The 27,514-nt window shown below is 45.2% G+C and overlaps 1 protein-coding gene across 1 annotated transcript in view; it reads right to left on the bottom strand.

The window, feature by feature from the left end:
* The window catches only part of Cul2 (cullin 2), a 63,587-nt gene that overhangs the window by 33,174 nt on the left and 2,899 nt on the right, over window positions 1–27,514 (bottom strand). The window contains exons 3-7 of the mRNA XM_075682481.1: window positions 23,508–23,611; window positions 19,945–20,036; window positions 16,594–16,840; window positions 15,150–15,362; window positions 12,054–12,410 (exon numbers count right to left, since the gene is read on the bottom strand). Of these exons, the coding sequence (XP_075538596.1) occupies window positions 12,054–12,410; window positions 15,150–15,362; window positions 16,594–16,840; window positions 19,945–20,036; window positions 23,508–23,611 (1,013 nt within the window). The remainder of the gene's footprint in view (window positions 1–12,053; window positions 12,411–15,149; window positions 15,363–16,593; window positions 16,841–19,944; window positions 20,037–23,507; window positions 23,612–27,514) is intronic.

Genomic DNA, 27,514 nt, shown 5'->3' with positions numbered 1-27,514 from the left:
CCTTGATGTAATTTTTTTTTTTTACGGTCATACAAATTTCATGGACGAGGTTATGCCACCTAAAGCCACTGCGACACAGCATAGTAACCACAGAACGGGTGCCATCGAATGGAGGGAGCATTTGTACACATGTGCTCGCACAATTTCTAAACCACATTAAGGCATATTTTTTTACATGGAAAGAGGCATTTGTTTTGAAGGTGCAGCATTAGTAGCTTTAGATTTAAGAGGTGACACTGCTATTGTAATAATGTTAACAATTGTTTTTCATCAATATTAATGAAACTTTGCAGTCTTATTAAGATTTTTGTGCTGATTTCAAATATGTAATGAGTTTTGTTGTAGCACAATTAGTTGCTAAGATAATGAACACTTCACTTCCACTGTTTCAGGCCAAAATGGAAAATAAATGGCACAATAAAAACAATTTCTAAGGCATGGTTAGACAGCATAAAGAGCAAGGAATGGGGGATAGCAAGCATGTTTTTTTATATGACCATTACTAGATATATTACAGCCCATAGAATACAAACCCACAAAATGTGGCAGCCATGTGGCAGAAAATTTTGCAAAATGATTAATTTCCAAAGTGAAAAAAAAAAAAGATAACTTGCGACACTTCACAGAGTATACAAAAAAAATTCAGTTCTACCTGTTCTTTGTGTTGAGATATCGAGACCTGAATATTTGATGGAGCCCAAAATTTGTGTTCTCAGAAAAGTACAAAAAACAAACAGCATTAAATATGAGGGGACATGGCATCCAGAACAAACATCTTTGTTATTCACTCTAGACACATCAAACTTCCAGGACACATCCAATCTTGTGTGCTGATTACAAATATGCAATTAGATTTTTTGTGAAGTGAATAACAAAAAATGATGTTAAATTTCTTCTTGTGTTCCATGAACATCGATGTTTCTGTGCAATTTTGGGCTGCTTTCTCACTGTCTGCTCTGACAAAATAATTTTTCTCTGACACTTAGGCTGTGTTTTTGGGCGAATCGTTTTGATACAGTATAGATTAGACAATATAGATTCCAAAAGATGTAGTACCTAAAAATCAATAATTTCCGGTTTTTAAGACCCATGTCCCCTCATAAAAAGCTTTGCCACTTGAAGGCATGTACTGAATGCACTGTTTCTCGTGTTACAACACTGGAAACATTTGAGCTGTATGCAAAGATGCATGCAACTTGGCTTCCTTTGACAAATGATTTCACCAGTTTCCTCATAAGGCACTTCTTCTGGCCCGCCTGTGTGCTTTCTATTGTTGGAAGCAGTACCTTAGCTAAAGCAGCTTCTTTCTTTTTTCATCCATCCCTTATTTTTATTCGACTTTCTCCTTATATACTTTCCGTCTCTTGTTCAAAGTAGGTATGCATTGTGGTTCTCCTGGTGGCAGTTGACAGTATGCTGCTTCTTCGTAATTCTTTCTTTCTCTGTTTAATTTGCAATACATTGAGTGAGGAAAGAGTGAAAACCACATGGGCTGCACATAGCCCCGACTGCAGGCCACAAGTCTGAGATCACTTGTGCAAAGCACCTGCTCTGCTTAGTTTGAGCTGTTCATCTGCAGAGCATTCAGTTCAGAGCCGCTGCATGCAAACTAGACAAGACCGTATGAAGTCAAAGAAACGGTTATGTTCAATCATCACAAACGCCTTGACAACCGGATAATGAAGAAGTTGGACAATACAGCTCGCTGAAAGCTTAAGGATCCAGTGGCTAATATACTACCATCCCACTAAAAAGGAGATACAGTAAAATCATGTTACTACGAACACCCCATTAACGAACTTTTCAGATTTACGAATTTTTTTTAAATCTCCGCCAAATTGCCTATATTTTCAATGTAAAGAACTTTCAGTACAATGAATTTCAGATTACCAAGTATTTCAGAATAATGTAGATAATTTAATCCCGTAATCACCAACATGCTTCGTTATTACAAAGTTGCGTTGAAGTTTCAGTACCGAATCCCTGAGGCTTACACCTATCGTCATCATCTGAAGCAGCAGCAGCCATGCGCTGGGGAACCCGTTTCAATGGGTACAGCCCCAGCAGCATCGGCATCAGCGTGAGCGTCGCGTATGGTCATGTTCGGACTCTCCTATTACATCGTAGGCCTAGCATCACCATGTTGATAGCTATCAGAAGAAGCTGCGAAGTTATTGTCGCTGTGATTGTGCTGTGTGCTTGCTTTGCTGACGAGTTCTCCTGGCCCCCGCAACAAAAAGAAGCGATGCCAGTTTTTCCTCCAAGAAAAAGTGGACATTTTGACACAGCTGAATGCTGGAAGAAAGCAAGTCGACCTGTGCAGGGAGCGTGATATTCCCCCGTCAACAATGGCAACGATGCTCAAGGATCGGGAAAAGATCATGAAATCGTATCGAGAGTCACAGCTGGCTCCCTCAAGAAAACGATTGCGGCTTGGCAACTACCAGAACGTCGCCGCCGTCCTCACGTGGTTTAAGGATGCCAGACAAAACGATGTGCCCTTGTCAGGCCCGATTACAGTGGAACCCCGTTCATACGTTTTTCAGTGGACCAAGGAAAAAAAACGTAACAGCCAGGAAAACGCAACAGTGAGGAAAGCTCCGAAAATGAATGAATAAAGTGCAGCTTCAACTATAGACAATTTACCTCCACAGAGTGCGCTTAGAACTTAAAAAAGTCTAGAATGGTGGCTTGCCGTTTCTTTCGCTCGCTAGAAATCACCACTCGTTTCTCAATAGCCTGGAAGGCCGCATTGCTGTCAGCGTCACTGTGAGGTGCGACGTACCTGCGGAGGAGGTCCAGAGCCGCGACGGCTTCTCCAAAGCTAGGATTTGGAAACTCCCTGGCATCATGCGGCTCATGCTCCTCCTCGTCACCGCGCCACGACAATGGCAACGGATGAACGAATATCCGCGGGAAATTTTGCCCTCTTTGGCGTAATCATGCTAACGTGCTAACGATTGTTTAGTATTGCTGCGGAGCGCGCGCGTCTGAGCAGCCCGGTTACGCGCAGCGCGGCGTGGGAGAAATGTAAACAAGAGAGGAGAGCTGGCCCGATAGGCGGAGCAATGCCAAGTTCCGGTTTCACTTTAGCTTCACAAAGAGTGACATCAGGGCCTCTCCAGTTTCCTTCCTCCGTGAGTCGACCCGTCCAACAAACCATGCGGGAACCCTAATCACAGTGATGATAGTGAGAGCATTTTTCACGAATGGCCACCTAGTGGCGGCCTCTCGAACTGGCGTGCGGCTTCTTGCAGCCAGTTCCATAGCCAAGCTCGGCCAAGCCCGGTCAAAACTCGTCAAAAGTCAAAATGGCGGTTGAAGCGCATTGCCTACTTTTAGCCCAGGCAGGTCGGGTTGCGACGCATCATGCGAGAACGTTTTCACAGCTACTACGTAACAGCGGGGTTCCTTATACATTGGATCCTATGGAAGCTATGCCGGGACCGGATGAAAACGACGTAACAGCCGGGAAAACGCAGCAGTGAGGAATGTAACAGCGGGGTTCTACTGTATTCAAGAGAAGGCGCTAGTACAGTTCAGGGCTGCCTTGGACATCTTCAGTTTCAATGCAAGCGCCGGATGGTTTTACTGCTTCCAGCAAAGGAATGGCATTGTGTGGCAGGTTGCTTGCGGCAAAGAAAAGGCAGATGATGCTGAGAGTGCAGTTGCCTGGCAGAATGAGCGCTTTCAAGAGATCATCGAGTCTTTCTCTCCAGACGACGTTTTTAACGCCGCTGACATGGCGTTCTATTATCAGTTGTTGCCTGATAAAACAATGAACTTCAAAGGTGACAGGCACAAGGGCAGAAAGAAATCGCATCTCTGCGTATCGGTTCTGTTCTGCTGCAACTCCATGGGCACGGAAAAACTGAAGCTGTGAGTTGAAGGCAAGTCTGCTAAGCCGCGCTGCTTGGAAAGCGTTGCCTCGTTGCCTTGTGAATACCGAGCCAACAAAAAAGCGTGGATGACGCGAGAATTGTTCACTCAGTGGCTGCTGCAGCTCGACGACACAATGAGGAAGAAAGACAGAAAAATACTCCTCATCGTTGACAATTGCTCGGCACATATCGTGAACGTGCGATTGAGCAATGTGCAACTTGAAATTATGCCCCCGAATTCTACCTTTTTGCTCCGACCTTTGGACCAGGGCAACATCAGAAGTGTAAAGGCCGAATTTCGGAAGCATCTTGTGCAGGTGCCTCGTGATCAATATTTCGACTTGAAGCTGCCCACACAGGTAAACACCCGTCAAGCAGAAGAAATGCTTACAAGGTCGTGGTGGAACGTGAAGGCAAGCACAAACAGCAACTGCTGGCGAAAGGCAGGCCTTTTAAAGGCTTCACCTATGCCACAAGACTGTGAGGACACAGAGGAGCTCAACCCAGAACTGTGGAATGAGCTTACCGAGAAGCTGCCCGTCGACACTGCGGTGACCTTCGACGATTACATTGACAGCGACAGCTACATCCGCGGAGCTCACCAACGAAGACATCGTGAATAACGTGCTTGAGCAAGAAGATTGCTGTATTGACGAAGACGATGCCGATGCTGGATCAGAACACGAAGAGGAAGAGACTGTTTCCAGCTTGGATGTTTAAGTTTTTCTAGAGAAGACGCGATGATTCTTCGGGCGCTGTAAGGATGTCCCCGATGACACTCAGAGGAAGGTCGAGGATGTGGAGGTGTTTGTCCTGCAGCGCTTGCTGTCTACTCGCCAGAAGAAGATTTCTTGAAGAAGAATTTATTGCTTGAAGAAGATTTCTTCAAGCAATAAATTGTAGTTAAACAGTGCCCAGCGCTCTCGTATATTATTTACGTACGAACACGTGCATCTGCTGCAAAGGTATATAATTTTCGTTGTTGTGTTAGATTACTGACATGAAAATATTGGTGTTTCAGTACTACGATAATTCAAATTAATGAATTTAATTTGGCGGTCCCGCTTTTTCTTTTTCATCGTGCGCAGCATTGAGGGATCTCTCCTAAACTGTTCCTCTATGGCGGGTACAGAGGAATGCTGGTCGGAGGCACCGTCGCGTGATTTGGTGCACTGCTGATAGCATTGTCAAAGCACAGTATGCTTGAATTAACCCTCGCAAGTGCTTCCGCGTTCGAATAGTCGGGCATTTTCACCCATCGGAATACCCATAACTATGATGGCACTGCAATGTCAGTTTGAATAAACTGAAAGTTCAAAGCGTGTTCAAACTAACGATATTCGACTGTAGTTTGGGCATTGTTCTGCTTAATTTAGATCGATACTACCATATTTTCACAGGTATAACCTGCACCAAAAAATTCAGAACATTTAAAAATTGTCAGAGTGTGGGTTATGTATGAATTTCACCTTGAAATGTGGCTTCATGGCAGCCCGGTCAGCGCTTAAGTGAAGCTACATTTCAAGGCAAGGTTCTCCGCCATTCAAAATTTCGTTTATCTCCTAAGGAGCCCTACCACTGCGTGTTGAAGCTCCCTTCTTCCGTTTTTTACGGCGGCCCATTTTTGTCCTCTTCACGGGTTTCCATTTCGCATTTAGCAGTTGACGAATAGGGCACGTGACGCCAGAAAGCTCCGTTACCACGACACTCTCTCGGTCTGCAGAAAGCACTTCGTGATACAGCGAGAGCCAAATCAGCGGTTGAATTTTCGGCTCAGCTGCTTTGCTCCATTGCTGTTGACCATGTGAGGACGGCTGCCTTCACGCTTCCATCCTCTGTCATGTGAATGCTAGCTCTAAAGTGGTCCTATTCACATCACATGTCATGTGGCCGATTTGTCTGCGATCACGTCCATCCTGTGAACCCAGCTTTATCAGCATTGCCGAAGATGAAGGGCAGGGGGGACCACTGTTGCTGGTCTAAGGTACAACGTCGACAAGTCATGTATCCATGAACGGACGCTTTTTTTGCAAAGATTTGAGCGTTGCATGCAGTTATTTCTACGGGTTATAGGTGCAGAATTTATGTTTGTTTCCGGGCTGTTGTACAGTGAAACCTCGTCAAACCGTAGTTGGCTGGAGCTCGGAAAAAGTACGTACTAAACGGTAGTACTGTTTAACCGAATAGCATGAGATCACCCACTTACCTGTCGAAAACGGAACTCAGAGAGAGTGCGATGAAAGAGGAAAAAAACATGCAGTATTTATTCACTTCGCGCGACAAAAGTGTTATTTTCGTTTGATGCCGCGGCGGCCTAGCACGACGACGACAGCGGCCTCAAACTTACTGAAGCTGCGTGCCAGCTTTTCAGCCAGCCCCCTCTTCTCGGCAAACACTCGCATGGCAGATTCCTCGTTGGCGTTACATATTCTCCGTGCACATGCACAGTAGTGCTGCAGAAGCCCCGGGGGCGCCTTTTTCATTGCCGGATGCCAGAGTTTAGAATACTTTTCATTTGGAAGAGAATTACGTTATCGCGCCCCTGTTCTCGTCGCAACGATTGCATTCATGAGGCTGATGTAACGTGCAGCTTGTGCCACTGTCGGGCTTGAATCGCCCGTGCTGTCGCTTTCCGTGTCATCCTCATCACTGTCGCTAGTCGACACTTCGGCAACAACACAGGCAACGATGGCGAAAAGTCGAACCTCGTAGCCGACATGTCTTCGCGGTTGCAGCAGCGCTGCCGAGCAACTTCTTAGCATTCCAAATGCCGCACACTGTAGCCAGCAGCAGATCCCTGTTGCGCACCAGCACCAACTTCTGCGTGTCACGTTTGACAGCACGGACGATGTCTAATTTTTCTTCTATGCTGAGCACCCGGCGTCTTTTTTATCCGAGCTTTGGAACGACGTGAGTCCTCGCTTGCACGACACCATAACGCTCTCTGGCACGGCCGTAGAGAAAGCAAGCACGGCGTCGAAATGATGTTGATGTTGATGTGGCTTCGCACAAACGCGCAGGGCGCTTGGAGGTTGTTGTTCCGATCTCTGAGGCTTGTTGTTCTGCCGGGCTGCCCGGTGGAGACGGCTCACTGCCGTGTTTGCGCGACGAAAAGTTGAAACGCTAAATTTTAACCAATGCGTACACAATAAGCTGGTATGGTTTATGCAGATACAAAACACATTATGTTCAATGGCCGCTGAGTCAGGGATTTGACTTTACTACTTTTAAAACGAAACTACTGTTTAAGCGGGTACGGTTTAACGAGGTTTTACTGTAACTGTAACTGATATGTTATCCATCTCTGTTCTTTTCGTTCCACCACAGAGATTAAAAACTCCCCATAATGCCTTTGGCCTGGAGGGTGTTGCAAAAATAAAAATAATAAATTATTCATTTTTATAACCTCCACAAAAAAAAAAAAAAAAAACTCAACGAGGTGCGGGTTATACACAGAAAATTATAGTTTACGATCTCGAATGTGCATCTCGAATGCATATCTTGAATGCACTAGATAGAAGTGCAAACAGTGAATTGTGGGAAGAAATCTGTAAAAAAGAGGACAACAATGTCATTGGGAACGAGAATGCAAACGTTGCACACGCTTGTGACGAGTGTAAAAAAACCACAGTAAAATACAGGTTACTTTTGCAGTCAAATGTGATTTTTTTTTTTTTTTGCTCAGCTTACATTCAAGGAAAGTTATTTTTACTTTCTGACCAACCAAATTTTGGCCATTCGCCTAGATTTCAGGCCACATTATACTTTGGCCCATTTCCTTGACATCCCAGTACAGTCGAACCTGACTATATCGAACCCGTTTACATCGAATTATTCTATATACCAAACAATTTCTGGATATGGTATAATTACAATGAGTATATATAGCACAAATTACGCTTATATCGAACAAAAATAACAGCGACTCCCGAAATATCGAACGTCAAGCGGCAGAAAGTACCCCCGGAAGTTGGCTTTCCCTCGCAGTGGCGGGAAAACCCGGCGGCGCGGCTTCATCCAACTGCTCTCCCTACCGTGACCGCCCTGCCTCAGACAAGTCGTCGACACCCCCCTGCAAAAAATTATCCTGGCCCGCCCACAGCGCTTGCTCAGACAGCCAGTCAGAGGCTCTTGCGCCCTCATCGTGCAAGATGGCGGAAGTGCGAGTTGTCTCGCTGCTTTTCTGGTTCATTGTGTGTGCACCTTGTAGACCTTCTCCCGCAGTGTTGCCATGATGAAGCAGCAGAATTTGCCTTTCGTCGTGAAGCTCGAAATCATAAATAGGATCGAATGCAGTGAGAAGTCGGATGTCCCCGCAGCGTACAAGATTCCGAGGAGCACTCTCAGCACGATCTTGAAGGGGGAGATTACGGCTAAAGCGGCCAAACTCGCGCCCCGGTGCCCATGGCGCCCGACGCGTACGTGCGGCCGTGTGCGTATGGTTCATCCGAAATTGCTTCAGCCGTGCCGACTATCACGTGCTCAGTGATGACTAAATTCTGATGAATGCGACGAAGCCATTGCCGATGTTGCCGAAGTTCAGAGCGAGCTGTCAGAATTTCCGGAAGCTGCTGACAAATCAATGGTGGACGAGTTTGTGAGTGCAAATGATGGTGTCGCGACCACAGGAGAGCCCGAAAACGAAGACTACATTGCCGACATCGTACCGAGCACAAGTGAAAGTGGGCACAATGAAGAAAGCAACGACGGTCCTTAGCCCACATCCTCCGAAGTGATTGGTGCGCTCGTACTAGTCGGCGCTTCTGTGCAAATGCCGAAGGTTGCGGCCTCAGCTGCTCCAACGCTTTAGACAATGTGGAAAAGTGCGTGCATCGCAGGCAGCGAAATTGCCCCAGCAGAAGAAAATGCAGGACTACTTTGTGCGAAACTAAGCTAGTTTCACCAATAAAGTGATTTTATAACTGCTATGTGCTTTTATGACATCCAATTATTTAGCAGGCCTATATCGAATTATGCTCTACAGTCGAACCCGACTATATCGAACCCGTTTACATCGAATTATTCTATATATCGAACAATTTCTGGACACGATATAGTTACAGTGAGTATATATAGCAAAAATTATGCTTACATCGAACAAAAATAGCAGCGACACCCGATATATCGAACCTCAAGCGGCAGAAAGTGCCCCCGGAAGTTGGCTTTCCTTCGCGATGGCGAAGAAAATCCGGCTGCGCGGCTCCATCCAATCCTTACCGTGACCAAACGCTGACCGTGACCGCGCTCGACCGCGCTGCCTCGGACGAGCAGTCGGCAGCCCCCCTGCAAAAAATGATCCTGGCCCGCCCACAGCACTTGCTCAGACAGCCAATCAGAGGCTCTTGTGCCCTCGTCATGCAAGATGGCGAAAGTGCGGCTTGTCTCGCTGTTTTTGTGTGCGCCTTGTAGGCCTTCTCCCGCAGTGTTGCCGTGATGAAACGGAAGAATTTGCCTTTCGTCGTGAAGTTCGCAATCATAAATCATGTCGAACGCGGTGAGAAGTCGGATGTCCCTGCAGAGCACAAGATTCCGAGGAGCACTCTCGGCACGATCTTGAAGAATAAGGAGGAGATTAGGGCTAAAGCGTACAAACTCGCGACCCGGTGCCCGTGGCGCCCGACCCGTACGCACGGCCGTGTACGAGTCGTTAATCTGAAATTGCTTCAGCCGTGCCGACTTCCGTGTGCTCGGTGATGACCGTAAATTCTGATGAATGCGACGAAGCCGTTGCCAGTGTTGCCGAAGTTTGGAGCGAACTGTCAGAATTTTCGAAAGCTGTTGACGAATCAACAGTTGATGAGTTTGTGAGTGCAAATGATGTGTCGCGACCACGGGAGAGCCCGAAAACGAAGACTACATTGCCAACATCGTACCGAGCACAAGTGAAAGTGGGCACAATGAGGAAAGCAACGACGGTCCTTGGCCCACATCCTCCGAAGTGATTGGTGCACTCGCCCTAGTCCGGTGCTTCTGCGCGAATGCGGAAAGTTGCGGCCTCAGCTGCTCCGACTCCTTAAGGGGGGACACTGTACTTCAAATAATGTCCATGACGTCTTCTATCAATATTCATGAAACTTTCTATTCTTGTTAAGACTTTCGTGCTGATTTCAAATATGTAATTATTTTTCCAATAGGCCATTTAGTTCTGAAGGTAAATGAAATTCATTGTTCATAATCTGCACAAACAATAGGGGAAAAAAAATGCGCTACAAAATTCATATTGGCACATGCCTGGGTACTAGAAAACATAAGGAACACAATGGTAGGAATACTATTTTGATACAACAAATATTAGTAATTTTATAGCAATTCAATCTTTACTGTTCGAATTGTGGCTACCCCACTATCTGATCTAAAGCAGAATTGAAAATTTTTAAAGCATAAATTCCAAAATCTGACCCTACCACTGTGTACCTTGCACACTCAGCTACAAGCCAAAACAAAAATTATGGCTCTATCTGCTTTGAAGGCAGAGATATCGCCGCGGCAAATCAGCAACAAGTCAAAAGTCGGTGTTTTGAGAAAACGAGAAAAAAGGAATACATTCACTTTTAATCAAAAGTACAGAAATAATTTTGCATTATTTTGCAGTGAAAGTGGCAAAAAGCCACCAGGAATATAGTCGCTCTGACCACGGCCACCCAAATGCGGCAAAAACATCGTTATTTAGCGCCGTTCGCCGATTCCCGGTGGCTTGCATCGCGCGCGCGGCAAGGTTGTCGTTCACGCGGGTCGAGCTCCGCGCCGACGCGATATCGCCGCAACACGCGCAAGTGATAACGATCTTTATGGCGAGGCCAGATTACCGTTCGCTTTCGCCTCCTGCGACGCTGCCGCCGCACACCTTGCACTTGACAAACGACATCAGTGCGTTCACGGAGTCCTACTGAGGATAGCGAAGCCTGCCTCGGCGTCGACTGGCGCGGCTGCAACGCCGTCGGCGCGAGTGAGCAAATCCGACACCCGCTTTGTTGCTGGCGTTGACGCAAGAACTCGAAGTTTTTTTGAGCATTCATCTCCCTCTGCAACAAATCCGCACGCTGCAACATTGCAGTGTCACGCCGAACGCGGCCGCTGTCTGTAATGATTTCACTCATTTGTGAGCTGGCTAAGCCTACTTCGGCATCGTCCGCGGTTTCGGCATCATTTGCGGTTGGCGGCGAGCTACTCTCGATGCTTTCAGAAGGAATGGAGCGCTTTTGAAAGTTATAAGCTGATCGCTTCTTCTTTTTGCCGAACTTGTGCCTCGTGGCGAACTTTCCCGGTGGATCGGACATCGTTGGGCATGTGCCAACAAACCTACGAGACGCGCGGTCGCGTCGCCTCCGGAGTGGAGCAGACGATGGGAACCTCGCGCAGCCAACCACAGCACGCGTTTTTGGTCACGTGCGCTAGTCAACGAATCGGATCGCGCGTTCGGGCTTTTTTCCTCCCCGGATTTCAACGTCACTGGCGTACCGACGGAGTCACTTTTGGCGGGAAATTAAAGAAGGAAGGCTCCTCTTTCCAACGAGACCAAGATGGCTGAGATCGCGCGCATAGAAAAAGAGCTACGCGCCGCGATAAAAAGGGCTGTTTTTGCGCGGAATTCAGCTCACAGTGATGTTATAAATTGATATTGCGGACGAAATACTCTTCCCTGAGATTCGAGACTTGGTGAATTAAAGGAATATTAGCTGTAGATATCGAAAATTTCATTTTCAAAAAATCGATTTTTTCGTGATTTTTTCGCCGCAAAGACCCGTGTCCCCCCTTAATGTGGAAAAGTACGTGCGTCGCAGGCAGCGAAATTGCCAAAGCAGAAGAAAATGCAGGACTATTTCGTGCGAAACTAAGCTAGTTTAATCAATAAAGTGATTTTATAAATGGTATGTGCTTTTATGACATCCAATTATTTAGCAGGCTTATATCGAATTATGCTCTATATCGAACTGATAAGCGTTTTTTTGCAAGTTCGATATAGCCGGGTTCGACTGTATATCAAACTGATAGGCGTTTTCTTGCGAGTTCGATATAGCCGGGTTCGACTGTTAAAGGGAATTCTTTCGACATGATGTGTCTCGAACAATATGTTTCGCATTGCGGAAGCACGGAGGGCAGGCACAGTGTGTTTTTGTGGGCGGAGGTGGCGCAGTGCTGTTGGCTGTGCGTCCGGAAGTCAGGCAGGCGTACCTGGTAAGTGGCATGCACCTGGAGCACCGCCTCGACGAAATGCTGCGGCGAGATGGCGTTGGCCTGGGCAGGGCTCTGGCCCCCGCTGTCGGCCGAGGTGGTGGACGACGAGGCAGCTGCGGTTGCTGCGCCGCTTCCTCCGCTGTCTCCCTGCTGTAGGCGGCCAAGGCCCACGCGCTCGACGTGCCGCTGCAGCTGCGACACGAGCACCTCAAGGGCACGGGGCCCCAGAGGCCGCAGCAGGGTGTACATGCGAGACAAGTCCGTGCGCCGCTCGGCCTCCATCATGGGGCCGCACTCCTGCTGCAGGAAGCCCAGGTGGGCACCCACCATCTGCTGCTCGCACTCGCGTGTCACCTGCAGTGATGAACGAAATGGTAGCCACACCATTATATAATCGCCATCCAGATAAAGCAATAAAATGCAATCAGTGCCGCATGCAGTATAGCCACAAGATTAGCCAAGTGTTGCACAAAACACTGTCTGGCAAAGTGGCCCTGACTGCAAAGCTTTTCACGTCGTAGAACCTGCAAGAAAAACACGGTCTTTTCATAGTTGCAACTGAACTGATTAGGATTACAATTAATTACAACGGCTAATTCAGTGTGTAATGCCCCCATACTGCATCTTATTTCAGGGCTGAAACAGACCTCTACAGCTGGCTAATTGCCTACAGCTAAGCCTCGAAACAGAAGTGTCTTTGCCCTTTGACTGCCAAGTTCTTTTGTTTGTTTTTTAGACTGCTACACAGCCTTTGTGATTTTTTTTTATACTTGTTGGTTCAGTGGGCATTTCATGCTACTAGAAACAGGTTTTTCGTCGCCATTTTCTAGTAATTGTGAATAATTTAAAATTACTTTGTCTGTCATAGTCCAGATGACTGGACGGACGGACATGCCACTCTGGTCATGGCCATGACTGCCCTTCGTATACTGAGTGCCGGTCGCTTTTTTTTTGCGCTTGTTGGCTCAGTGGACACTTCATACTACACAGAAACTGGTTCTCTATCGTCGGTCTCTTCTAATTAGTGATTCATCAGGCATTCATGAATCTCTTTGCCTGTCAGAGTGCAGACGAACCTGCCACACTGGTACGGCATGGCTGCCCTGCCGTGACAGAGCGACACAGCACAGACACACTTACTCCACCTGCAGTCAGAAATATGCGTAACTGATGAGGTTGTTGTGTGATTAGATTACCTCTCCCTAGATGGTACAACAGAAATACAATGCTATTTTTTGTATCAGTTGCTTCTGGAGAGGTCCATCCCATACGCTGAAAACACGTAACGAGTACACTTGGTAGTGGCAGAGGCTGTGCGATGGTGAGTGCCCGAGTTATCTCAGGAATAGCAGTCAAAGGGTTAAGTACAGTAGTGAATAAAAAAGATGTGATATTTTGCATTTGGGCCCTGTGTGTGCTAAACTGTTTAAAATGTTGGAGATGCATTATGCCAGACCAACTAGCCTAGGGCAATAGTCTCTTGAACCCACACTGCCGTCATACTTAATTCATGCAGCATAGCACATTCACCATGCACATAACAAGTGTGTTCCAAGAATGTTCTCAATTAGTTGTGAAAATACTTGCACACTAGTGAGAGAAATTTTAATGATCATTGAGGAGGATAGCTGAGCTAAAGGTTTGGCGTGCTCCTACATGATTAATATATAAAAACAGATAAAAAGTATGAGAAAAGAGACAGAACACAGACCCATCTACTCACACAAAAAAACTCCGAAACGGGCAGCAGTGAGCATCATGAAATGAACGAAATGGAAAGTCGAGCTCCATGGCACTGTCAATAACCGAAATGTTATCCATCTCTATCCTTTTGGCTCCACCACACAGATGGAATACTCTCCATAATGCCTTTGGTCCAAAGGATATTTAAACGCTTTCAGAACTCTTGCCTCTCAAAAAACAGAAAAGGAAGAAAAAAAGTACCAATGATTACGATAATGCCTAATGTGAAATTTGAGCGCAGCTCTATATGCGTTTTCATTTCATGTGTGAATATTTTGTACTACACTTATTTTGTACACGGTTTATATTAGGAAGAGAACGCTGTGAGTAGCGTAGCTGGCACGGACAATCTGTCTCGTGTGGCACAATGCGAATGGAGTGAAGTGTGGTGCGACTGTCTCTCTAATCGGGAGATCACGAGAGGCAGCATGTGGGTGACATATAGGCATGATTCAGAACAGCCGCTACAGACAGACCTTCACTCATGCAGTGCTTTCTTTTCACAAATGGTATCTGTTGCGTCACTGGTGAACAGAAGATGCACGCTACTCTGGCGCCATCTTGTAGCCATTGTTGCCGCAAAGCCCACCTTGCATCACACTGCACTTTTCTTCTCAAACTTTAACCATACACTCCTCTGCTTTCTGCATCATGGTTTCGCTGAACCATCCTCCTCCGCTTTCCTCCGCACACTCTTTTTGCTATCGCCATTTTTCATCCACAGTCCGCGTACGCTCTTTCATCCTTTGCTGTTCTTGTTCGCTCAGTTACGAGGACATTGAAGGATGATGCGGACGCCGAACCTCACCCCAAGGACAGATGCCTAAGAGATATGCTATAAATAAAGGTGCTCAAGTAGCAAAATGTAAACTACCCAGAGAGAGCAACAATTGCACATCTTGGATGTGCATGCCTTTTTTGGCCAGCGGATTGGCTTGGCTAGCCTGTAGCTGGCAAGCCAACATCTAAATACCATATGTTCCAGGTGATCACACAGTTTCATATTAAAAAGGGTGTGAATCATGGCTTTTTTAATTCAGCATTTCATTGGCATGGCTTAAATTGGCAGTACAGGAAACCCTTTTCTGGCCAAATGGAGTTGTCACACTTGCATTTCTTACGCACAAATTCAACCGAATTTTTTTCGATGTTGTAGGCATGCATGGTTCTAAAGGATATGGAACATAACAAAGGTATTTTCATCTCAGATGAAACTTAGTTATAATAAGGTGTGACTGTATGTGAAGTTTGTAGCGCTGGTTTTCTACAACGAACATAAACCAACTCGCATTAAGTTCAGCTATGATAAAAAGCAAAGCAAAGCAGCACCCTCTGGGATGTGCAACAGACCTTCGGGTAGGAGCTGGGGTGCAGAAACCGGTGTGCACGCAGGTTCTCCTGAGCGAGCACGTGGAGTACACGCTCCATGTACGCCGAGCAGTCACATTCCTCGAGCAGCCGGTGAGCCTCGCGCTGCAGGTGCTTGCCAGTCTCGGCTAAGAAGGGCGTCTCAAACAGCTCCTGATACAGAGCAAGAGGCTGCTTGCGCTTGTACTCCTCCACCTGCGACAACAGAAGTGCAGCGAATTATGAGAACAACCCCCACCACTCAAGGCAACACACTGTCGCAGATATGCTTGAAATTGTATCCCTGATATCCAAACGGTAACCTTCATAAGAAGTTCACAATAATGAGCTCATTCTGTCTTAAGGCTACCATGGACGTATAAATCTGGAATCAAAGAAATGTAAAAGAAACTCAAGAAATTGGCAACTGTGCGACCAACGATACAATGGAAAGTGGTATGTGTAGTGATAAGAGACAGAATTGGTGCAAGTATAAATCAAAAGCAAGATCAGACGGTTGGTGTTCTAGTGAAGATTAACTCTTTAGCTAACAAGCCCAAGCTGTACTCATTCTAACTGTTTGTGCCACTATCCCCAAAGGTGAGCTGCACTTGCTCACGACACAGCTTCGACTTTACTTGCCTGAGGCCAGCAACGCTCGTCGACTCAGTTCACATTGTGCATTTAAGCTTCTGCACTCGAAAATGTTTTTTCATGCTTATAATTCTTTTCGTTATCATCTGTTCATATAGTTATAGACTAGAGCTTTAAGTGTGTGATGAGGGAAGCTCTCTTTTCCAGAGCAGATGTCTTTTATAAATATTTTTGGTGAATATGAGAGGTAAAGCACGCCTGAGAAATATTTTTCAAATATGCAAGAATTTGCTGGAACGAAAATACAAATAGGGAAATCTTGTAGACTTCTTTTACGAAAGAACTTTGCAGTTAAAATGTAAAGAAGTGCAGTTTGGAAAGTCACGTAATGCGTGTAATGTATTAAAGAAACAGAATGGGCATCAAGAGACGAAAAATGCAATCAAGGGCATTAGAATAAGTGGCTCCTTTCACCATAGCAGTACTAACAGATGGTGCCACCATTCTATCACAGTGTAATCTATATATATATTCTGAGTGGCGTCACTACAGACAACACGCACTTTGGATTTAACATGAACAGAACGGGCGAGTAATCTATGTAAAACTTCTGTGTGAAATGCCAGTGCAAATAAGCCAGTGCTTTAGCTAGATGAGTCATTTATATCTGGTGCTCCTATATTTGTGCAACGCAAGAAACTTCAACAATGAAATCATCCTCCCAACTCAACTCCATGACCCTACTGTCCTACAGAACTCCCACAGTAAGTCATCAGATTTTTATAAATAAAGCCTTTAGGCAGAAATTTTGGCCATGCGAGCGAAAAACCGGAGGCACAAGAGGTATGCTGACCTGCACGAATGAGAGGATGACCCCCTGGACGACACGCTGCTGCGTGCAGCGGCCCTCACGGTCCTGTGCGAGCGCCTGGAGCAGGAGTGTGAGCAGGGACGCCCGCAGGGGCTGCACCATGTTCCGCCGCCACAGGTCGAGGCCCAGCTCGCCCACCTCGAGGAGCTGTTCCGTGGGCTCCACTGAGCCATAACTCAAGTCTGCCTCACTCAACTTGTGCTTCTTGATGTGCTGTGTGTTCAGGTACCTACCAGCGGGGGAGAGGCATGCATTTAACAGCTGCTGTTTAATATGCCCAAGTGGCCTCAAGAAAAAGTGACACATTGCCGACTCCCATGATTCAAGGTGTTCTGCTGATACAGACCTTCCAAGAGCTGGGCAATTGCATCTGCAGCACAAGCATGAGTCATGTTATTCATCCTAAATGTTATCAGTCACCTGTTATTCTATTAAAAGGCCCCTCACCAGGCCTCACAGCAAATTTTGGTTAGACGCTGGAAGTTGCTAAGTGTCCTCTAGGGACCATTCTGCCACAAAAAATTTATAGATTGGCTCATTAATAGTCGAGGTAGAGATATTTCAGTGTTGCGAACCACTGATTTCGGGAGGCGAGCTTCACTGCAAACACAGACGCTCTCTCCACTTGCCCCGTCTAGCCTCCGCATCCTCTGTGCTACATGAATACTGAGGCAGACACAAGCAGATCAAAGAGCATGACGCCGCACTGGAACACGGTAGAAAATGACATAGTTTTGGTGTCTGCGCGCGCGACTGCATGAGGTGGGAACAAGCAGACGAAAAGGGAGTACCTCTCTCTTGCTACGGTGCAAATTAAAAGAAAAACATGCAGACATTCAGTTTGGATGTTTTATTATTTCTCTAAGCTTTAATTTGTCTATTCTAGAAATATATTACACATATAACAGATGTTGGCTTGAATAATTTTCAATGTCATGAGTCACCACGAGCGACATCACAGCGCGAACACGTGTACGTAGGCACACTAGAACGTGTACGTCATCCTCCGGCTTGGAGCGTGGCGGCCGCAAGGAGAAGGAATAATGGCATTCGTTTTGAAATTTCAGACCTTTCTGCAGCGCGTAGCAATGTAATAATTTACAGACATGATCGTTATCACGCATGGTATGCTCTGCGCTTGTCAGCTCAAAATGGCCAGACCTGGTGAAGGGCCCTTTAAACATTTTTAACACGAAAGCCTTAATTGGCTCATAACGTGATGAAAATAATACGGCGTCTAGATAAAAAAAAAAAAAAGAAAACGTGGCCTTCTCTGAGCAAGCGGCAGGTGGAGGGGGGAACGAGCAGCGTGCGCAGTTAGAAAAACAGATGTTGCATCACTGACGTCACACAGCAGCAGTTGTGGTCTTGTGGATTGTGTGGTAGGTCTCGGAAGCATGCTACGGCTGAGTATGCTCGCGAAGTGAGAAACAAGGTGTGATGGCGAAGCAGCGCGAGCAAGGCGTTCGACCATGAGTGCCGCTTTGCCCTGCTGAGAAACTAATTGTGTTTGGCTTGTATTATACATTTGTAAAACTTACTGGCGACATCGACAAGCATGATGCACCTTTAGATAGTGCGTTAAGTGCTTGCATTTGTCATTGAGGAGGTTGACCTAAAGCACCGCATGTGTACCTCACATTGCAACTAGTTATGTCCTGCAAGAAGCATGACCTCTGCGATCGTATAACTTAATGCATTACCAAATGTGCAGCAGGCTTTTGCTTTCACATATTACAAGAGTGTAACGTGCTGCCAAACTTTTCTCTTCCCTGCCCCAAACACCTATAACAAAGAGGAGTTTTGAACAGCTGAACTGAAAAACAAAGGACTAAGACAGACAGACAATAACATCTTTAGTCCTTTGTTTTTCAGTTCAGCTGTCCAAACTTGTCTTAGCTATGAATCATCTAGCTCCGTTAAATACTATTCTGACCTAGAACAATACAACCACAAATATGTATAACAAAACATGTTGTTGGCCAAGTTGGTTCTTTATACGGAATAAATTAGAAGAGCACAAGAAAGACAGCCAAGGCATGGAACAGTACAGGCATGCTGTGTTCCTTGTTTTGTCCATGTCCTTCTTGCACTCTTATTTTATTCCATATAAGTTCATACTTAGTCAAGAAACTGCAGAGGGACAGAAAGTGGGAATGTCGCAAGATTTATCCATTTAACAGGAAACTCCCTGAAGTGTGAAGGCCCCGTTCGCCCTTAAACTTTCACAGACATGTTGTACATTCTGTTTTTTACACCAAATGCTCAGGCATTTTCATATTTCTTGAGCGATCTCATGTGTTGTTTGAAACCCTGTGACATACACACAGCTGGCTTCATAATGCTTCAGGCACATTTGCAGCCAAACAAGGTCATTCAATGCATCTGTACTGCCAGATACCACTTGTCTTTAATGAAGTATCCCTAACACTGTTTAGCATTTCGAAACCATTCGTGGGATGCTGCATTTGCACATTTTATCCGAACATTTCATAATAATGCTTGTTTTGTTTTGCATTCTGAACACGAGTTGCTCTAAACAGTGCCACAGTCTATGATGTTCCATTTCCTACAGCCATGTCTAGATGGGTTTTACAGCAGACTGTAACATTTGATGAAAGTTGGTGCACAATGCCTCGATTTGCCAAACTGCTAGCTATCTTTTTCCTTTCAGGGAAGCACTTGCTTATAGTTGCTTATCATAAGTTGAAAGAAATTAATGCTGTAAAAGTATCGACCGCAATAGATCGTGCATATGATTACGATAACTCATTGCACATGTCAGACACCTATGCGGGATGCACAATGTGCGCCATTTGCACCTCTTGTCCTTGACAAAGTGGACGTAACCAACTTACCAGCCGTCACAACAACAGACCTTCTAAACTGTAGCTTGTGGAGTGCAAGAATTGCATTGTGGTGATGCCGTGAAAAAAATAATGAAGGAAAAAAGGATCGGGAACCACCAATACCTGAAAATGAAGTGTGTTCATGTGCTTGCATGCTGAATCGACTATTGTTCTCTCTTTCCTATCTTTATGCTGAGTTTACAGTGGTGTTCGGCTAAATCATATTTTTTTGGACATCCTGCGAATTTTATTGAAATGGTATTCGACTGGCACATCATTAACAAGCAGGAAAAAAACAACAAGAAGCACTTGTATGAAATCGATAACGTTCTTGCATGTTTTGATGTTTGTCTCACTTACTCTGCTAGCCTTTTATTTGTTTATGATAGTAGAATACAAAAATATGCTAGCACCAGACGGACAACAGCTCCCAGCAAATAAAGTAAGGACAGAGAGAGAAACCAGTGACCAGAAAAAGACTTACATGTACAACTTGTTGAGATAGTCGATGCCCTGGCTGTACTGGAGCCAGTGTTTGTAGTACGCCGCCAACAGGTCATCACCGGACACCACCAGCTGCACCACCAAATTGGCATGCACATTAATGCAGCACCATCTCATGCGCTCTTTATTTGTCCAGTATTAACGTACAAGGAGCTGTTTACGAGAGTGTGTCATCTATTGCTTTGTCAAGCAAAGAGTTGCGTTTTCTTGGCCTCACTTATGCTGATGGTGAGAGCTGATGTGCGTATACTCCAGGGGCAGTAGTAGTATCAAGCAATCACTCACGGGAATATGATCGATTTTGCGCGACTTGGCACCGGATCCAGTGGAGTACAGGCTGATGGTGTTCCTGGCTCCTCAACATCTCCAGAGCTGAGTCACACGAAATCTCACAAATGTGATCACTCAAGAATACTGCCACCACATGTGATCTGTAACATTTCCACATTGCTTTTGACAGCGTTGTCACTTTCTGTTTGCTTTGTCTTTCGTTTTGCTTTCTAACATTGTACTGTGTATATATAAGTATCGTGCACTCTGTAGCAAAAGTTAGAAGCTAGTGCTTGCATCTGTCTCACACCTCCCGCAGCCTTTTTTTATTTCTACACACTACAAATTTGACGGTTATTCAGCAACACTTAGGGCACCAAAGCATTACAGAGAAGAAAGTGTCATGCAGAAACATGCAACACTATCCTTGTGTGCTAAAGAAAGTCATTTAATGCTATCACATATGTTCTTAAGAGCCAGCGCTGTTGAAAACAGCAAGTATGAGTGACAATCGGAACATTTTGCAACTCGTGTATTAAGTAAACTAACTGAGAATCTCCCCTCCCGTTAATGTACCTCTCTCATTTGCCTGGAAGGCTAGATAAAAAAAAAAAAAAGGAGCTTTATTCTTGCTTGTCAAACCAGTGCCCTACAGCAGTTTCCAATGCGCTAAAGTCATTTAACCTTCTTCCCTTGAAGTGTTTCTTCAGACTGGGGAATAAAAAAGCGTCACTGGGGGCCAGATCCAGAGTGCAGGGTGGGTGGTCAAGCTCTTAGAAAGCACACTCTCAAATGGCAGCATGGGTAGCATGAGGTTTATGAGCAGGGGTGTTGACAAGAGGACTCCTCTTTTAAACAGTTGTATTTTTTTGATGGGCACATACAGTTTTCAGAGAATGTCAGCATAATGTTCTCCTGTTACCATACTGCTGCTTTCCAGGTAGTCAATCAGTAAGATCGTCTTTGCATCCAAGAAGATTCCCTCTGCCTCCCGGAAAATAGTAACCATCATCTTTCAGTGGCAAGCGAGTGCTGGGACAACCCGAACTTCTGAGTGAGCGCCCTTCTGGCGCTGTTAGGGTGGCCAGAACTGGGAGGTGTGAAAACCAGCTGCTCCTAGCTTGCCAGGATGCACATTCCTGCCGCAATTGCACTGTCGTTGAAGGCACTGGGCTGCCACAGCTGCTCGCGGCTTCTGTGGCATTGCACTTGCACTGCGCGTTGTTTGCTTTTCGCAGGCACAAATTACGTTAAAGGGTCCCTGAAACGGTTTGGACAAATTTTGTAGACACGGAGGGTACAGCTACACTAAATCATTCGCACCACAATTTGAGTCAAGCGTTTCATGTTAAGAGAGCTACGGATGATTACAAGTAACCGTCCTCCATAGCCATGCATCGGCACCTCGTCTGCTGAGTGATGGGGGCAAACTCCGCCTTCACTGGCTCTGCGTCATGATGCGACGTCGCGACATCTACTTCTGGTTGTCTTGGAGCCAGTGCACAAAGCCTTTCCAACTTCTTCGCCAGCCACCTGGCAGTCGATCCCAAGCGAGAGCTATGGAAGCAGCATAGGCTGCAAGCATTCTGTCACAGTGCCGCCTGTGTTCGGTATCCCGGTAACCACAGGCTAGCTGGGCATTTCGACCGATGGCTGGAGGCGTAAACTCAAGCCCTTCCATACTACTATTGCTGTGATGAAGGAGCTTTAGCGTAGGTGTACGTGAGCAGCCTGATCAGTTTGCACAGTCCAGGCACCTGGTGCTGCAGAGCTTAACCAGCCAAACAAAGAGCTAATATTGCTCTATTCAAGTGTAAAATATTTTAAACATTTGGAAAAACATGTTCACGATTACCCCCCTGCCAAAAGTTTACACCAGTAGCTAAGTAGAATACACTTCGTCAGTGCTATATTAGTTTAGTGTTTGGTTGAGCTCTGTATGACCAAGTTGCTGCACTGTGAGATTGTTCCCGTTTGCGCCTCTGCTCATCTCGTGTAACGCCCAGGCCCAATCTGCTTGCACTTGCGTTTACCCGAATATCGGACAGGCAAAACACTACTGTGGTAGTGAGCCTCCGGCGTAAAGTGATGGCCGCAAACGCGCAAAGCCTGGCGCCGATCGGATAGCAACACTCCGATGCACTGTAGGCACTCCGCTCGTCTGCTGCCTTGCAGAGGGACACGATGTCGCAGCTTGACATATTGCCAATCGCTACGTTTGCAGCCCACAAAGTAGCAAGGGCGAACCATGGTGCTCGCAAAAAGAAAGATCGAGACTAACACTGACCACAGAGCTCTCGTAAACAAGAGCCTACCCATTGTAACACAAGCAAACGACACTTGCTATGTGCCAGAAATCTAGAGTGTAGAGTTAAACTGTCCTTGCGCATTCTCTTTCTGTTACTTTCTTTTTTATAGAAACAAATTAACTGACATTCCAACTACTACGAACAACATTTGTTCGCCATAAAGTTGAAAAAATTATCGCTCATGCACCCTAGGCAGCCAATCGGACAGCTCGCCCTATTGGCATCATATGGTCACTTTGCATCGCCTGGTCACGGGCGCCTGAAGAATCTGCCGAGTGGCATGCTGCGATCGATAGCGATGCACATTTTTAAAACCTAATAATAAATTACACGCTTCATGTAGAGCACTTAGACGTACCAATTAACGATCAGAAGGACCTACCCTAACAACTCAGTAAATTTGTACAGAATCTTCAAAATCGTTTCAGGGTCCCTTAACATTTGACAACAATAATGCACTTTTACAATATACAGCCTACAGAACTGAACCACCGCCGACCGCAGCATCAGCACGACCCTAACACCAGCAAAATAATTCAGCCATAATGCAACCACTCAATAAAGCATATTTTGAAGGTACTGCGTTTATACTGCTAGTGGTGTGAATGCAAAATGAGCTCTACAAATCCTTGTATGACTTATCAACATAATGCAAGCATGTTGATGGGGAAAGTGAGCTGCGTAGTTTTAATCTGTGTTTTTCCCTTTTCTTTTTGTATGTTGTTTACTTCTGTTATTTCTTGTTGTTTGGCACCTGTACATAAGGCATACGCCATTACGAAAAATAAACCAGTTGTGAGCTTGTGCTTCACCTTGTCTGTCTTTTTGTCACTGCTAACCTGCCCCTTGCTACGACTAATGCGTCTGACCACGATGTTTCCCCAACACCCATCACAGCATTGCTAATGTAACCTCTAGCAAGGTCATGTCTTAGTGAAATGGCAAACGTTCACATAGAGCTCACCTCGTACAGGTGCTGGACGTGGGCATTGAGAAACTTCTTGGTCTCCAGATAAAGTCGGTCTCCCAGAGGCTCAGGGAAGGCGACACACAGAGCATAGACGTCCGTGCATCAGTCAGTCAAGGATCACAACAGGTGGCAGTGGCTAGCCAGTGGCATGTACTAAAGGGGCCTGACACACATGTACTCAAACTTGTAGAAACTCAACCATACCCTCCTCTCACGTAAAAGGATATCACTTAGCAAGTACGAAGGTTGTGAAACACTTGTGAGAGGTTTTGACTTGATACTGGGACTGGCTCTCGAAATGCCGAACCTGGCACCGTCGACATCTGTGATGCCACAACACAGAGCAAAATTTGCGGATGTAACATATCAATAAGGCTGGGTATGGTGAGGCTGCTCACGAAAACACAAACAAGAGTGCTATGTGTGTTTCTTCTAGGTGCGCTCACAGGTGGCAGCCGCAGCTCTCGCAAGTACAGAGCAAGCCGATTCAACATAATGTCGTGGTGCATTCAACTCCTGGATACCAAAATCGAAACTGCGTCATAGAAGCAAGTATTATAGTAAATTATTTACAATGCTCTGATGATTGCCAGTATGTTTTTCGAGGGCATAGATGGTTTGGACCTTTGCATAATGTAGAAAAAGAGATGAAAAGTAAGAAATCTGATGTTTGTACTCCTTATTTATTCTAAGAGTCACGAGCGATTTGCACTTAGTGCATTCATAATAGCACTGCAAAATTTTAAAAATCTTTCTATTGTTTCATTTTTTTAACATTTTCTTTATTTTCTTCTCATTATTTACATTATTTTTTTCTACTGTATCTCCGTCTTGACAGCAAGGCAGTTCCGTCTGTAAGCATACACATTCTGTTGACATGTACATTTCAGACACTCTCAACACATTCTGCGTTGACATCAAGCCAGCTTGTGCTTTGCATGTTGTGCACATGTGTGCTTTTATTTTTGTTTTCTTCTATTCATTTTATTTTAAATTTTCATGTTCTCCCTACTTGTCAACGAAAAGAAGTAGCTGCCTCAACTCTTCGTTGACTTAAGCCTCCCTTAACGTTTAAATAAAAAAAAAAAACAGCAGTTGCAGTGTAGATGGCAGTTACCCCTGCTTTATAGATGTCGATGGCCTGGCTATTAAATGAGCCGTTCCGAAATCTGCAGTACATGAACATAGGGCAAAAATATTTTATGCCAACATCACTAAGTGCTTCTGCCATCTTCTTCCTTGACACTGTCGTGGTTCTCTTGTTTTGTTTTTTTCCCCCAATTACCGATACACACCAACGTCGTCCAGCTTTCTATTCTAACGCATGCTGTCCGTTGTGTGCCCAAAAACAAATGCCAGCATGGTGCACTACATGCGGTAAACAGAAGATAAATTTAAAACATAAAGACATCCGTTGGAGCCACTGCAAAGTGCAATCCACCATCCTGCCTACAGCACAAAGAACGACATACTGGACAGCACAGATGGGGATTTTTGTTTTTGCTTAGCAATGCCTTCCCACCATTGTGCATCGCTACTCGACAACAACGAAGCCATAATACTGGTAGGAAACAAGGAAACATTGCTTTTTAGCCAATGGGATAAAAGTGATCAAAGAAAATACAGAACAGATGATTAAAGCAACATTGTGCTTTGTCAGGCACAGCACTTTTTGTCATGACGAAGTTGAATTTAGCTTCAGCTTTAAATTAGATTAGCTTCCCCAAGTGATGCAAGTTGGACGTCATGAGCTACTGGACTACTGGATACGACACCTTCAAGGTACGAATTTTTCAGACACACTTGTGTGGAAAAGTGACTAAGTATGCGCAACTGTCAGTTCTGCTATTCGGTGAACGAAAAGTGCGGCACGCAACGTATTTCCATGCCTAACAATAGAAGCTGCTCTATGTGGATGCAAATATGTTGTTGTACGTCCAACGACCAGAGGCTACAAGTTTTTTTAACTCATGCTGCATACTCTTGTCCTGCAGCACTGTTCTCATAACACAGAAGCTGTCACAATATAAAGAAGAAAACCGCAGAATTATTGTAACCTATTTGCTGGGAAGATGATGGCAACATTCAAGCTTCATTTGAAATTTGTGTTTGAGGGCACCACTACTTATCTTGCAGAAGTTTCTGAGGATTGCTCATTCTTTATACGACACCAAACTGTTAACAGTAAAAAGAAATCCCAGTTTCGCCATAAAGGTGCACCCATGAATGCGATAGCAACATGTTAGCTGTAGTGCCAGTACGAAGTAAATGTAAGCTGACAAAGTAAAAACGAGCTGCTGTGCTAGGGGTCCTCTGTTTGAGTCCTGCCATCAGACCATTTCATTCACGTGAATTAATCAAAGCCAATGTCTTTCTTGGCAACTTTACCACCACTTTTTCGTACCAGGTATGTTTCAAACCTCCTTCCTGGGCCGACTCTGGAGGTAATGCACAGCCATGCCAATAAAGTGACATAATTTTCAGGTTTCCGCTCTGTTATTGTTTCACACGTTTAATATTTAAACCTCAGAAGACATAGGATAAAGGGCAACACGCTGTCAGCATTTTGTTTCATGACATTTGTTTGTGGGCTGACATTCTCAAAACTACGAGGAATAATTTTGTTAAGAATGCAAAACCTGGTATGAGCAAGTTTAGTGAAATAATGGTGCGGCAGGCAATATACCTCTATATACTGCATGTCATGTAGCATGGCATGGCATATAGCATACATAAAAGCCTAAATACTATATGCAGAACTTCACCGTGATGATAACGGAAAAAATTCGCTTGGAGTGCCCATATAATTGCTATTGCAATAAAATACGACCGATGGAACATCCTTAGTGCTCCTTAATGACAAACAGGTCACCACGCTCTGTCAAAACAAATTTCGTTTACTGTGTTAATAAAAAGAAGTAGAAACTAGCATTCGTTAATCATCACATACCGACTCACTACTTTGTACTAATCTCCGTAGCATGGCACACTGGAAATGGAGATAAGCAGGGCGCTGTATGCTCACTCCTAGACTGAAGCAGTCAAGATGCCACTGCTTGGCTACACCAGCCGTGCTTGCTGCTTTCAGCTTGCAGAATGTACGTGTGTTGTTTGTGCTTTTCTCTAGCATTAAAAAAAAAATATTTCAAAGCTCTTACTCATTGGCTAGCTTACTGAGCCTCGTTATGTCACACATGTCGTTGTGCTAATGCTTCTAAACATGAGTGTGTGCTTGTAGCTAAGGGGTTATCAACAAGGAAGTTCTCAACTTACAAGTGCCTGCCTGCCTGCAAAAGAACAAAGTGAAACTAAAGACCACGGCAGGGATCAGATGAACCAACAGCTTAGACACAGTTTCAAGATTGCAAGTTGAAAGGACAACCACGCGACATACGAACACTACAAGCATACTTTCAGCTGTTGAAAGCTGGACACCATCATGATTCATTCCACAGCAACTTCAGGCTTGCTGCGCAAGAAATAGAAGCAGCATATGGAATCAAGTTTTGCTGTTCTCACTTGACAATCAGATTTGCCTTCTCTTTTCATATACTGTGCACATATAATGTATAGTGTGCGATTTCGGATCGCATCCTGGTGGAAGGAACCCAGAACAGACAGATTGACCCTTGCCCTCACTGGGCATGCATGTAGCTTTGTGTGCAGTTTCTAATGACCGCATTTGCATTGAAACTTCAATTTTCTGCTACAAATGACAAGGCTGCATAGCAGTGCTAAGTTATTCTTGAAACTTATGTGAAAATCCGAAAGCCAACAAGCAGTTGAGGTTCAAAGTGCATATCACTAAAGGAAAGGGCTCCTTGAGTATTGCTTCGGTGATATGGGGCAGTACAGTTACTCCTTTGACTGCAAAATGACGAGGGCGACCTATGTGTTTCAGAGACCTGAATGTGCCTACAATTATGACTACTCCATTGCTCGGCTTTCAGCCACCAAGCTACGCCACAGTAAAGATGGTGCATTACAGCTCAAAAAAAGCT

Source organism: Dermacentor variabilis, chromosome 2 (assembly GCF_050947875.1).
Source record: "Dermacentor variabilis isolate Ectoservices chromosome 2, ASM5094787v1, whole genome shotgun sequence".
Taxonomy (NCBI): Eukaryota; Metazoa; Arthropoda; class Arachnida; order Ixodida; family Ixodidae; genus Dermacentor; species Dermacentor variabilis.
Note: the sequence above shows the minus strand (reverse complement) of the source record. Positions and strands in the feature narration are given on the sequence as shown.